This window comes from Oncorhynchus mykiss, chromosome 8, assembly GCF_013265735.2.
Source record: "Oncorhynchus mykiss isolate Arlee chromosome 8, USDA_OmykA_1.1, whole genome shotgun sequence".
Lineage (NCBI taxonomy): Eukaryota > Metazoa > Chordata > Actinopteri > Salmoniformes > Salmonidae > Oncorhynchus > Oncorhynchus mykiss.
Window position 1 is genome coordinate 38,954,005 of NC_048572.1, and position 13,402 is coordinate 38,967,406.

At 43.5% G+C, this 13,402-nt stretch overlaps 1 protein-coding gene across 2 annotated transcripts in view; it reads left to right on the plus strand.

Moving 5' to 3' along the window:
- The window catches only part of adgb (androglobin), a 117,774-nt gene that overhangs the window by 24,549 nt on the left and 79,823 nt on the right, over positions 1-13,402 (plus strand). For both annotated transcript variants that reach the window (XM_036985453.1, XM_036985454.1), the window contains exons 8-11: positions 8,329-8,510; positions 8,800-8,898; positions 12,420-12,514; positions 13,037-13,211. In XM_036985453.1, coding sequence (XP_036841348.1) covers positions 8,329-8,510; positions 8,800-8,898; positions 12,420-12,514; positions 13,037-13,211 — 551 coding nt within the window. The remainder of the gene's footprint in view (positions 1-8,328; positions 8,511-8,799; positions 8,899-12,419; positions 12,515-13,036; positions 13,212-13,402) is intronic.

Here is a 13,402-nt window from a genome sequence, read left to right on the forward strand (position 1 = left end):
CATTCACAAAGCTGCTGGGCCAGAAGGATTACCAGGACATGTACTCAAAGCATGCACGGACCAACTGTCAAGTGTCTGAAAGTGTCAGGGGTGTGTGCTTAGTTATCTCCTGTATTCCCTGTTCACCCACAACTGCGTGGTCAAACACGACTCCAACACCATCATTAAGTTTGCTGACAACACAACAGTGTTCACCGACAACGATGAGACGGTCTATAGGGAGGAGGTCAGAGAACTGGCAGTGTGGTGCCAGGACAACAACCTCTCCCTCAATGTGAGCAAGACAAAGGAGCTGATCGTGGACTACAGGGAAGGGTGGGCTGAACAGGCCCCCATTTACATTGACGTTGCTGTAGTGGAGCGGGTCGAGAGTTTCAAGTTCCTTCGTGTCCACATCACCAATGAACTATCATGGTTCATACATACCAAGACAGTCGTGAAGAGGGCACGACAAAACCTTTTCCCTCTCAGGAGACTGAAATGATTCAGCATGGGTCCCCAGATCCTCAAAAGGTTCTACAGCTGCACCATCAAGAGTATCCTGACCGGTTGCATCATCGCCTGGTATGGTAACTGCTCGGCATCTGACCGTAAGGCGCTGCAGAGGGTAGTGCGAATGGCCCAGTACATTACTGGGGCCAAACTTCCTGCCATCCAGGACCTATGTAATTTTTGGTGTCAGAGGAAAGCCCATAAAATTGTCAGAAACTCCAGTCATCCAAGTTATAGACTGTTTTCTCTGCTACCGCACGGCAGGCCTAGGACCAAAAGTCTCCTCAACAGCTTCTACCCCCAAGCCATAAGACTGCTGAAGAATTCATGAAATCGCCACCGGACAATTTACATTGACCCCCCTTTTGTCCACTGCTGCTACTTGCTGTTTTGTTTGTTACCTGTGCATAGTCACTTCACCCCCCCACGTACATGTACAGATTACCTCAACTAGCCTTTACCCCTCACACTGACTCGGTACCGGTGCCCCCTGTATATAGCCTCGTTATTGTAATTCTTATTGTGTTACTTTTTTTATAACTTTATTTTAGTATACTTGGTAAATATGTTGTAAATAAGCGTTTCATGGTAAAGTCTACACCTGTTGTATTCGGCGCATGTGACAAATAAAGTTTGATTTGATCACATTATGGGGTTCTAGTAAAGATTCTAGCAGCCGTGTTTAGCACTAACTGAAGTTTATTTAGTCCTTTATCCGGGTAGCCGGAGAGTAGAGCATTGGAGTAGTCTAATCTAGAAGTGACAAAATCATGGATTAGCTTTTCTGTATCAATTTTGGACAAAAGATATCTGATTTTTGCAATGTTACGAAGATGGAAAAACCCTGTTCTTGAAATATTCTTGATATGTTCATCAAAGAAATCAAGGTCCAGAGTAACGCCGAGGTCCTTCAGTTTTATTTTGTTCAACCATCAAGATTACTTGTCAGATCTCTTTGTTTCTTGGGGCCTAAAACTAGCATCTCTGTTTAGTCAGAGTTTAAAAGTAAAACATTTGCTGCCATGCACTTCCTTATGTCTGAAACACAGGCTTCCAGGGTAGGCAATTTTGGGTCATCATGTTTCATCGCAATATACAGCTGTGTCATCCGCATAGCAGTGAAAGTTGACATTGTGTTTTTGAATGACATCACCAAGCTGTAGAATATATAGTGAAAACAATACGGGTCCTAAAATTGAACCTTGAAGAACACCGAAACTTACACTTGATTTGTCAGAGGACAAACCATCGACAGAGATTATATCTTTCAGACAGATAAGATCTAAACCAGGCAAGAACGTGTCAGTGTAGACCAATTAGGGTTTTCAATCTCTCCAAAAGAATGTGGTGATCGATGGTGTCAAAAGCAGCAGTTAAGGTCTCGGAGCATGAGGACAGATACAGAACCTTGGTCTGACGCCTTGAAAAGGTAATTTACCACCTTCACAAGTGCAGTCTCCATGCTATGATGGGGTATAAAACCAGACTGGTTTCATATACAATTATTTGTCTTCAGGAAGGCCGTGAGTTACTGCGCAACAACTTTTTCAAAAATGTTTAGAAGAATGGGATATTCGATATACAGTACCGGTTAAAAGTTTGGACACACCTACTCATTTGTGTTTTTCTATTACTGTTTTCTACATTGTAGAATAATAGTGAAGACATCAAAACTATGAAATAACATATGGAATCATGTAGTAATCAAATATGTTTTAAACAAATCAAAATATATTTGAAATTCTTCATAGTAACCACCCTTTGCCTTGATGACAGCTTTGCACACTCTTCGCTTTCTCTCAAACAACTTAATGAGGTAGTCACATGGAATGCATTTCAATTAACAGGTGTGTGGAATTTCTTTCCTTAATGCGTTTGAGCCAGTTGTGTTGTGACAAGGTAGGGGTGGAATACAGAAGATAGCCCTATTTGCTAAAAGACCAAGTCCATTTTATGGCAAGAGCAGCTCAAATCCGCAAAGAGAAATGACAGTCCATCATTACTTTAAGACATGAAGGTCAGTCAATGTGGAAAATTTCATGAACTTTGAAGTTTCTTCAAGTGCCTTTGCAAAAACCATCAAGCGCTATGATGAAACTGGCTGACGGTCTCATGAGGACCGTCACAGGAAAGGAAGAGTTACCTCTGCTGCAGAGGACAAGATCATTAGAGTTACCAGCCTCAGAAAGTGAAGCCCAAATAAATGCTTCACAGAGTTCAAGTAACACACACATCTCAACATCAACTGTTCAGAGAAGAATGTGTGAATTAAGCCTTCATGGGTGAGTTGCTGCAAAGAAACCACCTCTAAAGGACACCAATAAGAAGAGAAGACTCGCTTGAGTCAAGAAACACGAGCAATGGACATTAGACCGGTGTAGTCCAAATGTAAGATTTTTGGTTCCAACTGCCATGTCTTTGTGAGATGCAGAGTAGGTGAAAGGATGATCTCCACGTGTGGTGCCCACTGTGGAGCATGGAGGTGTGATGGTGCTGGGGTGCTTTGCTGGTGACACTTTATGTGATTTATTTCAAATTCAAGGCACATTTAACCAGCATGGCTACCACAGCATTCTGCAGCTATATGCCATCCCGTCTGGTTTTTCAACAATACAATGACCGAACACACCTCCAGGCTGTGTAAGGGCTGTTTGACCAAGTAGAAGAGCGATTGAGTGCTGAATCAGATGACCAGGCCTCCACAATCACCCGACCTCAACCCAATTGAGATGGTTTGGGATGAGTTGGACCGCAGAGTGAAGGAAACGCAGCCAACAAGTGCTCAGCATATGTGGGAACTCCATCAAGACTGTTGGAAAAGCATTCCAGGTTGAGAGAATGCCAAGAGTGCAAAGTTGTCATCAAGGCGAAGGGTGGCTACTTTGAAGAATATAAAATACAATATATTTTGATTCGTTTAATACCTTTTTGGCTACTACATGATTCAATATTTGTTTTTTCATAGTTTTGATGTCTTCACTATTATTCTGCAATGTAGAAAAGAGTGCAATTTAATGAAAAAACCTTGAATGAGTAGGTGTGTCCAAACTTTTGACTGGTACTGTAGGCCGATAATTTATTAAAAACATTTTCAGGGTCAAGGTTTGGCTTTTTCGATCGGCTTTATTATTGCCACTTTTAGTGAGTTGTGTACATATCCAGAGGATAGGGAGCCATTTGTTATTCTCAACATTGGTGGGCCAAGCACAGGAAGTTGCTTTTTCAGTAGTTGGAATAGGGTCCAGTATGCAGCTTGAAGGTATAGAGGCCATGATTATTTTCATGAATGTGTCTAAAACTTTCAGTGTCTCCATTTATCCTAGAGATTTGGAGAAATACACAGATTCAAAGAGGAGTCTGTATTTTGCTTTACGGTGATCATGATCTTTTCGTCGAAGAAGTTCATGAATTCATCACTGCTGAAGTGAAAGCCATCCTCTCTTGGGGAATGCTGCTTTTTAGTTAGCTTTGCGGCAGTATCAAGAATACATTTAGGATTGTTCTTATTCCCCTCAATTAGGTTGGAAAAATAGGATGATTGAACAGCAGTGAGGGCTCTTTGATATTGCACTGTCTTTCCAAGCTAGTCAGAAGGGTAAGTTTGGTGAAGCGCCATTCCGTTCCAGTTTTCTGAATTCTTGCTGTATACCAGGGATCTAATTTCTTGTGACAAATGTTTTTGTTTTTGTAGGGGTGTGACTGCATCTAGGGTATTACGCAAGGTTACATTTAGATCCTCAGTTAGATGGTTAACAGATTTTTGTACTCTGACGTCCTTGGGTAGGTGGTGGGAGTCTGGAAGGGCATCTAGGTATCTTTTGGGTTGTCCAAGAATTTATAGCACGGCTTTTGATGATCGTTGGTTGGGGTCTGAGCAGAATATTATTTGGTGGTCCGATAGTCCAGGATTATGAGGAAAAACATTTACATCCATAATATTTATTCCACTGGACAAAACTAGATCCAGGGTATGACTGTGGCAATGAGTAGGTCCGAAGACGTGTTGGACAAAACCGACTGAGTCTGTGATGGCTTCGAAAGTGGGAGTATAATATTATATGCCATGACTATAAGGTCCGATTGGAATTCAGGGAACTCAGTGAGGAACACATTACGGTCCAGGAGGCCTGTAAACAGTAGGTATAAAAAGTGATTCAGTAGGCTGCATAGATTTCATGATGATAAGCGCAAAAGACAAAAATGCAGTCATTTATTTTGGGGTAAATTTACACTTGCTGTCGTAAATGTTAGCAACACCTCCGGCTCTTCCGTAATGCGCAGGAATATAATATAGTGTAACCAGGAGGAGAAGCCTCATTTAACACAGTAAATTAATCAGGTTTGAGCCAGTCAGGCCAATCACATCAAGTTTCTGATCATTGATTCGTTTCTTGACTACGACTTCCTTGGAAGTGAGGGATCTAACATTAAGTAGCCCTTTTTTGAGATGTGAGAGTTCACAATCTTTTTCAATAATGACAGGAATGGAGGATGTTTTTATTCCAGTGAGATTGCTAAAGCGAACACTGCCATGTTTAGTTTCGCCCAACCTAGATCAAGGCACAGACACGGTCTCAATGGGGATAACTGAGCTGACTACTATGCTAGTGGCAGACTCCACTAAGCTGGCAGGCTGGCTAACAGCCTGCTGCCTGGCCTGCACCCTATCTCATTGTGGAGTTAGAGCCCTGTCTATGTTGAGAGATAAGATGAGAGCACTCCGCCAGCTAGGATGGTGTCCGTCACTCCTCAACGGGCCAGGTTTGGTCCTGTGGGTGATTCCCAGAAAGGGGGCCAATTATCTACAAAATATATATTTTGGGAGGGGCAGAAAACTGTTTCAACCAGCGATTGAGTTGAGACTCTGCTGTAGAGCTCATCACTCACCCTAACTGGGATGGGGCCAGAGACAATAACTCAATGGCGAAACAGCATTGAAGTCAATGTACCCAGAGGAGGGTGGAACACAATGCATATAGTCCGGGTAGTCATTTGATTACCTGTTCAGGAGTCTTATGGTTTGGGGGTAAAAACTGTTGAGAAGCCTTTTTGTCCTAGACTTGGCACTCCGGTTCCACTTGCCATGCGGTAGTAGAGAGAACAGTCTATGACTGGGGTGGCTGGGGTCCTTGACAATTTTTAGAGCCTTCCTCTGACACCGCCTGGTGTAGAGGTCCTGGATGGCAGGCAGCTTAGTCCGAACTCACTACCCTATGTACGCACTACCCTCTGTAGTGCATTGCGGTGGGAGGCCGAGCAATTGCTGTATCAGGCAGTGATGCAACCAGTCAGAATGCTCTTGATGTTGCAGCTGTAAAACCTTTTGAGGATCTCAGGACCCATGCCAAATCTTTTTAGTTTCCTGAGGGGGAATAGGCTTTGTCGTGCCCCGTCGATGAGAATGGGGGGCCTGCTCGGTCCTCCTTTTTCTGTAGTCCACAATCAACTCCTTAGTCTTGCCTTTGTCTTCTTGGGCACAGGGACTATGGTGAGCTGCTTGAAACGTGTTGGTATTACAGACTCAATCAGGGACATGTTGAAAATGTCAGTGAAGACACCTGCCAGTTGGTCAGCACATACCCGGTGCACACGTCCTGGTAATCCGTCTGGCTCCGCAGCCTTGTGTATGTTGACCTATTTAAAGGTCTTACTCAAGTTGGCTGTGGAGAGCGTGATCACACAGTCGTCCGGGAAACAGCTGATGCTCTCATGCATGCCTCAGTGTTTCTTGCCTCGAAGTGAGCATGGAAGGGATTTAGCTTGTGTGGTAGGCTCGTGTCACTGGGCAGCTCGCGGCTGTGCTTCCCTTTTGTAGTCTGTAATAGTTTGTAAGCCCTGCCACATAAGACGAGCGTCGGAGCTGGTCTAGTACGATTCAATCTTAGCCCTGTATTGACGCTTTGTCTGTTTGATGGTTCGTCGGAGGGCATAGCAGGATTTATTATAAGTTTCCGGGTTAGAGTCCCACACCTTGAAATCTGCAGCTCTACCCTTTAGCTCAGTGCGATTGTTGCCTGTAATCCATGGCTTCTGGTTGGGGTATATACGTGCAGTCACTGTGTGGACGACGTCCTTGGTGCACTTATTGATAAAGCCAGAGACTGATGTGGTGTACTCCTCAATGCCATCGGAAGAATCCTGGAACATGTCACAGTCTGTGATAGCAAAACAGTCCTGTAGTTTAGCATCTGCTTCACCTGACCAGTTTTTTTATAGACCAAGTCACTGGTGCTTCCTGCTTTCATTTTGCTTGTAAGGTTGTGTGCTTGTGTGGTCGGATTTACCAAATGGAGGGTGAGGGAGAGCTTTGTACACGTAAAGGTGATCCAGAATTATTTTCCCTCTGGTTGCACATTTAACATCTTGATATAAATTAGGTAGAACTGATTTAAGTTTCCCTGCATTAAATTCTCCGGCCACTAGGAGCTCTGCCTGGGTGAGCGGTTTCCTGTTTGCTGATTTCCTTATACAGCTGACTGATTGTGGTCTTATTGCACAGACCCCCCCCACCCCCCCCCCCATCTTGTCGGTGCAGCGCATATCCCGCTAGCTGAATATCCATGTCATCATTCAGCCACGATTCGATGAAACACAAGATATTACAGTTTTTGATGTCCCATTGGTAGGGTGTTCGTGATCGTACCTCGTCTAATTTATTGTCCAATGATTGCACGTTGGCGAGTAATATTGATCCTGCGGATCCTTACGTAATATTGATCCTGCGAATCCTTGCGAGGCACACCTCTGTGTCCTCTGTTCCTCTTGCAATAACTGGGATGTTGGCCTTGTCGGGTGTTTGGAGTATGTCCTGTTGAAGACAAAATCTTTGTCTGATCCGAGGTGAGTGATCGCTGTCCTGATATCCAGAAGGTATTTTTTGCCGTAAGATAATCAGTTATTTGGTTTAATAAAAAATGTGCTATTTGTATTTTTCTGAAATTCACTGAGTCGGATGGTCCACCCCCTCCTCCTCTAAGGAGCCTCCACTGACACACACACACACACACACTGCCAGCAGCTAACATGACTATTTAAACTCCAGCCACAACTTCACAGGCACTCCAGAGCAGGCAGCTGTCAATGAGTCATCGTAAGAATAAGCATAATGACAACCCTCTACAAACATTTCGCTACACCCGCAATAACATCTGCTAAACGTGTGTCAAATAAAATTTGATTTGATCGTTCAGTTATCCTAATTTAGAAAGGCTTGTTTTGGAATCACTGGCAGGAAATCTTTCAATAAAGTCTGAAATGAATGGTTATTTTTTATTTGACACACACACACTAGGCAAGTCAGTTAAGAACAAATTCTTATTTTCAATGATGATGTTCTGCCACTGAACAGGCAGTTAACCCACTGTTCCTAGGCCATCTAGGAACAGTGGGTTAACTGCCTGTTCAGGGGCAGAACGACAGATGGGGCAGAACGACAGACCTTGTCAGCTCGGGGGTTTGAACTTGCAACCTTCCGGTTACTATTCCAACGCTCTAACCACTAGGCTACCCTGGCACCCCGGATATGGAGCATGCCTGGAGCTAAATGAACGCCACTCATAACAACACTCATCTGTTTTGACATATATTATGTATCATGGTGGCCAATCGACAGGACTGAAATCAGATACCAGACACAAATAACATTTTAAATAGTTAAGTGCTTTATTTAGAGCACCAACCTTCTAGTTTTATTTTTTTGCCCAGCACTAACACATCTCATTCTATTAATCTAACACTTGGTTAGTTGTTAGTAAGTTATTACATATCCAGTCATGTGGGATCATTGATAAACAACTGGGTAGATAGTTTTACAGTGTGACGTGTCCAATCTCTCAGGTCCCGGTACCTGGGCAAGGTTTGGGACTTCCTGAAGGACACCGTTCCCAAATTCCAGTATGTGGAGGAGAGCTCGGAGGAGAAGCCCCTGACCACGGAAACCTCCGGAGTGAGGGAGTCCAGACTCAACGAGTGCAAGGGCGAGTCTCCCACAGCAACCAGAACCCCGGAGAAAAGCAAAGGTGCTGCTCTGTCTGTCTCTCTCTCCCTCTGTCTGTCTGTCTGTCCCACTAAACCTGACACGGGTAGCATTTTACACACGCGCTGATTAAACTGCTTTAATTAAGAGAGTCAATTAAATCATTGATTAGATTAGGATCACGTGTGTGGGCTATTTTATCTAATCGAGTGTTTGAGTTAATCAACGGATTGACTGAACTGTCTGTGGGAGAAAGTATACCACTGCCTTTTCCGTCTTCTTACTCACTCCTGTATTTATGTTTTCCTACTGACTTGTTATGTTGCTGTCAGATTCAGCCAAGAAGAAAGGGAAAGATGTGGATAAAGACAGAAAGTCATCTCAGCCCACTGCTGTCCAGCCCAACACTACCAATCAGCCCACTACAGACAGTACGTTACACACAGATCAAATTTTTTTAAAGATATTTTTTTTCTGCTTATCACATCCTTCTTTCGATGAGCTCTATTTTCATGTCATCCAACAAATGTAAACACCTGAAGTATGCTTAACGGCATTTGCACTTGGATTTGAACTGGTGCTGTGGTCAGATGACATGAAAATAGAAACAGTGGTGAGTTTGGCGTCGAAGGAAGGATACGAAACAGTAAAGAACTCCATACCTACTTTAAAATATGGTGGTAAATATTTGATGTTTTAGGTCTATCTTGTTTCCACTGTTCCTGGGGCCCTTGTTAAGGTCATCGGCATTATGAACTTTACCCAGACATTTTAGCCAAAAACCTGGTTTGCCAACATGGCCTCAACTGGTTATTCCAGCAAGATGATAGACAAGGACAGTAACACACATTTAAAATATAATGATATACAAACAATACAACAACAAAAAATGTGTGTTAGTGTGCTTGTTTGTGTACCCTCACAGTTGTTGAATCTGTTTTTTAAAGGTAATTTTGTTGTTTGCTTGAGTAAATTGAGATTGGATTTCCATGTGATCATGGCTCTGTATAGAATTGTGCGTTGCTGTAAATATGTTTTGGACTTGGGGACCGTAAAGAGACTCCTGGTATGTCTTGTGGGGTATGTATGGGTGTCTGAGCTGAATGCTATTTGATTAACAGCAATATTGTGTGTATTGAAAATACTGCTGTACTGAGTGATTTTGTTTAAACTGTTCTGCCTGCACGGGTTCTCTTTAGCTCATGCCCACTCCCTCTTTCTCTGTCTGTCTTGGGGTGCGTTCGTAAATTGCCTCCAGTCTGTCAGAGTGCGCTCTGGGCCTTTCATAAATGTTGTTGTCCGTTCGTAAATTCTGATCGTTTCGCTCTCGTAGCGTGGCTGAGGAGTAGGGTTGATCCGAGCGTTCTGACCTCACAAGCATTTCGCTACACCCGCAATAACACCTGCTAAACACGTATATGTGTCCAATAAAATTGTATTTGTCAATGGCAGTCAAGCGCCAAACTAACTGGCTAAAGTTGGCTAGCTTGCTAGCTACTTCCAGCCACAAATGAGAGAACACCCCACTCTGACCAATTTACTTGCCCTAGCAGAGCTAGTTAGGCTGTTTTCATATTAGCTAGTGTTAGTGACTAACTTTTTTGCCAACCTTTACTGTCACCTGTAATTTCTAATGTGTGTTGCGCATTCGTAAATTTATCAGCTATTCTGCGTTGTGGCACACTCAAACAAGGTCTCTGTAGATAGCCAAAATGAATATATAAATGAACCCTTATTTTCCCATCCATTCTCGCTAGAGGTCGACTGATTATGATTTTTCAACGCCGATACCGATTTATTGGAGGACCAAAAAAGCCGATACCGATTAATCGGCCGATTGTATTTATTTATTTATTTGTAATAATGACAATTACAACAATACTGAATGAACACTTATTTTAACTTAATATAATACCTTAATAAAATCAATTTAGCCTCCAGTAAATAATGAAACATTTTCAATTTGGTTTAAATAATGCAAAAACAAAGTGTTGGAGAAGAAGGTAAAAGTGCAATATGTGCTATGTAAGAAAGCTAATGTTTAAGTTCCTTGCTCAGAACATGAGAACATTTGAAAGCTGGTGGTTCCTTTTAACATGAGTCTCCCAGGTAAGAAGTTTTAGGTTGTAGTTATTATAGGAATTATAGGACTTTTTCCCTCTATACCATTTGTATTTCATTAACCTTTGACTATTGGATGTTCTTATAGGCACTTTAGTATTGCCAGTGTAACAGTATAGCTTCCGTCCCTCTCCTCGCTCCTCCCTGGACTCGAACCAGGAACACAACGACAACAGCCACCCTCGAAGCAGCGTTACTCATGCAGAGCAAGGGAAACAACCACTGCAAGGCTCAGAGCGAGTGACGTTTGAAACGCTATTAGCGCGCGCTAACTAGCTAGCCATTTCACTTCGGTTACACCAGCCTCATCTCGGGAGTTGATAGGCTTGAAATCATAAACAGCGCAATGCTTGACGCACGACGTGCGTTTTGCCAGCAGCTCTTCGAAAGTGCTGTTTGAATGAATGTTTACGCGCCTGCTTCTGCCTACCACCACTCAGTCAGATACTTTGAGCATACAAGCATGCAAGTATCTGTCAGATTATATGCAACGCAGGACACGCTAGATAATATCTAGTAATATCATCAACCATGTGTAGTTAACTAGTGATTATGATTGACTGTTTTTTATAAGATAAGTTTCGCATAACATCCGCGTAACAGGCAGTCTCCTTGTGGAGTGCAACGAGAGAGAGAGGCCGGTTGTTATTGCATTGGACTAGTTAACTGTAAGGTTGCAAGAATGGATCCCCTGAGCTGACAAGGTGAAAATCTGTCGTTCTGCCCCTGAACGAGGCAGTTAACCCACCGTTCCTAGGCCGTCATGGAAAATAAGAATGTGTCCTTAACTGACTTGCCTAGTTAAATAAAGGTATACAAATAAATAAATACATAAAATAAAAATCGGCAAATCGACGCCCAAAAATACAGATTTCCGATTGTTCTGAAAACTTGAAATCGACCCTAATTAATCGGCCATTCCGATTAATCGGTCGACCTCTAATTCTCGTGTACGCACGCATACATTCACTTTTTCAAACTCCCTCTTTAAAAAATGTATCTCTCTCCCATTCCCTCTCTCTCTCAATGATAACTAACATGTGGGAGATTAACATGCAGTGATTTGGCACCAATCCCTAAATATTTTGTGACTGAGGGACACACACCACACACACTAAACATTGTGTTTATATCATAGATAAGTTTGCCTTGCATTTTCATTTAGATTCGGTTGTATTATTAACCTTGCATAGATTCAGCACGACTAATTCCTTCTCCATGAATGCAGCTTCTATATCATTCCCTCACACATCCAGTAATTACTCAAATAGATTTTCCATGTCTCCTGGCCTACACGCTCATCATGTGATGCATAGTGAGATTGTCAGTGGAAGGGTCAAAAATGGTGCCTCAGATAGCAAAGCATCTCCTTTCTCTGCACCACACAATGACTTCTGTCTCCAAGACCTTCGATCGGGGTTAACGCCCCATAATCTCTGTGAAAGTGACTTTGAATTCAAGAATCTCTGTCAAGATTCTCAGTATCTTTTTACTTATTTAAACTTTTTTTTAAAACCTTTTTATTTTCTTCTCTGTGACGCCTCATTATAGGAGCCATGTCCTCAGCTGACCCATGAAATGTGAAATGTCATGAAGCTAATTGTACATGCCATTTCACAATTTCTCTCTCTCTCTACACAGTATATATCTCGCTCTCTCGCAAGCTCCCTCTCACACTCTCTGTCTCTCACTCCCACTTTCCCCCCTCCCATTGTTGGTGTCATGCCCCTCTATTGGACCTGTTAATGAAAAGCATGGCCCCTGAGCACTCGTGTGTGTGTGTGTGTGTGTGTGTGTGTGTGTGTGTGTGTGTGTGTCCTGCCCTGGTCAGGTATTTCACCCCCTCCTGCTCCAGAGATGGTGGTGTGTGCCAGCTACCAGCCACTACACCTCCTGGAGAAGAAGACCTCTGTACTGGGACAGATGGTACGGTCCAACATTCTTCATAGAAATACCATAAGCACTACCAACTATCCAGCTGTGGTGATAAGTACATTTCTCATTGTAAATTAGCCTAGGTCAGTTTAAATATTCTACACTTTAAAGCAAATCCAGGCACTGACTACATCTGAAACAAGCTTAACGCTTATTTACAAAATGTGCACTGAAACTGATCTCTTTCCATGTAACTTACAACCTGTAATAGCCTATACGAATGTGCCCAGGCCTCAGAACCAGCGGGGGGACGGAGGAGATGAAACGTGCCAATGGAGTCTTCAGTTCTGAGGCCATGTTCTGCCCAATATGGATCGTTAGACTTACCACTCGTCTTCCATAATTTATACACCATTATAATTCCAAGATTCATCCCTGAACCCCCCCCCCCCCCCCCCCCTAAACCACAGACCCATCCTCAATCCTAACGTTAGCCATTAGGACCATGAAGAAGATCTGACCCTGTATCAGTGCTTAGCAGCTACAGTCTTTCTATCTCCTGTGGTGTTCCAGGCGGATTCGTCGGAGCGGCTGAGGCACTACGGTCTGTCTCGCCTCTACAGCCACCCAGTCCTGGTGACCCGTACCCGCACCTGCCCTCTGGTGGCGCCCCCTAAACCACCCGCCGTGCCCCGCTGGAAACTCATCCGACCCCGAAAGGAGACCACAATTACAGACGAGCCCCGGGGTGAGAGGGAGGGGTGAAATTTGGTTAGGATGGAGGAGAAGGGGGTGACACAGGGGAGGGGGGGAGGAAGTGCTGCGCAACGGTGGGGTGAGGGGGTGAGATGGGGCTGAGGGTGGACATGTTGGGAGAGGAGGAAAGGATGGTGAGAGGGAAGAAGGAGATTTAGTTGAGGTTGTGGGGGGCCTTTGACA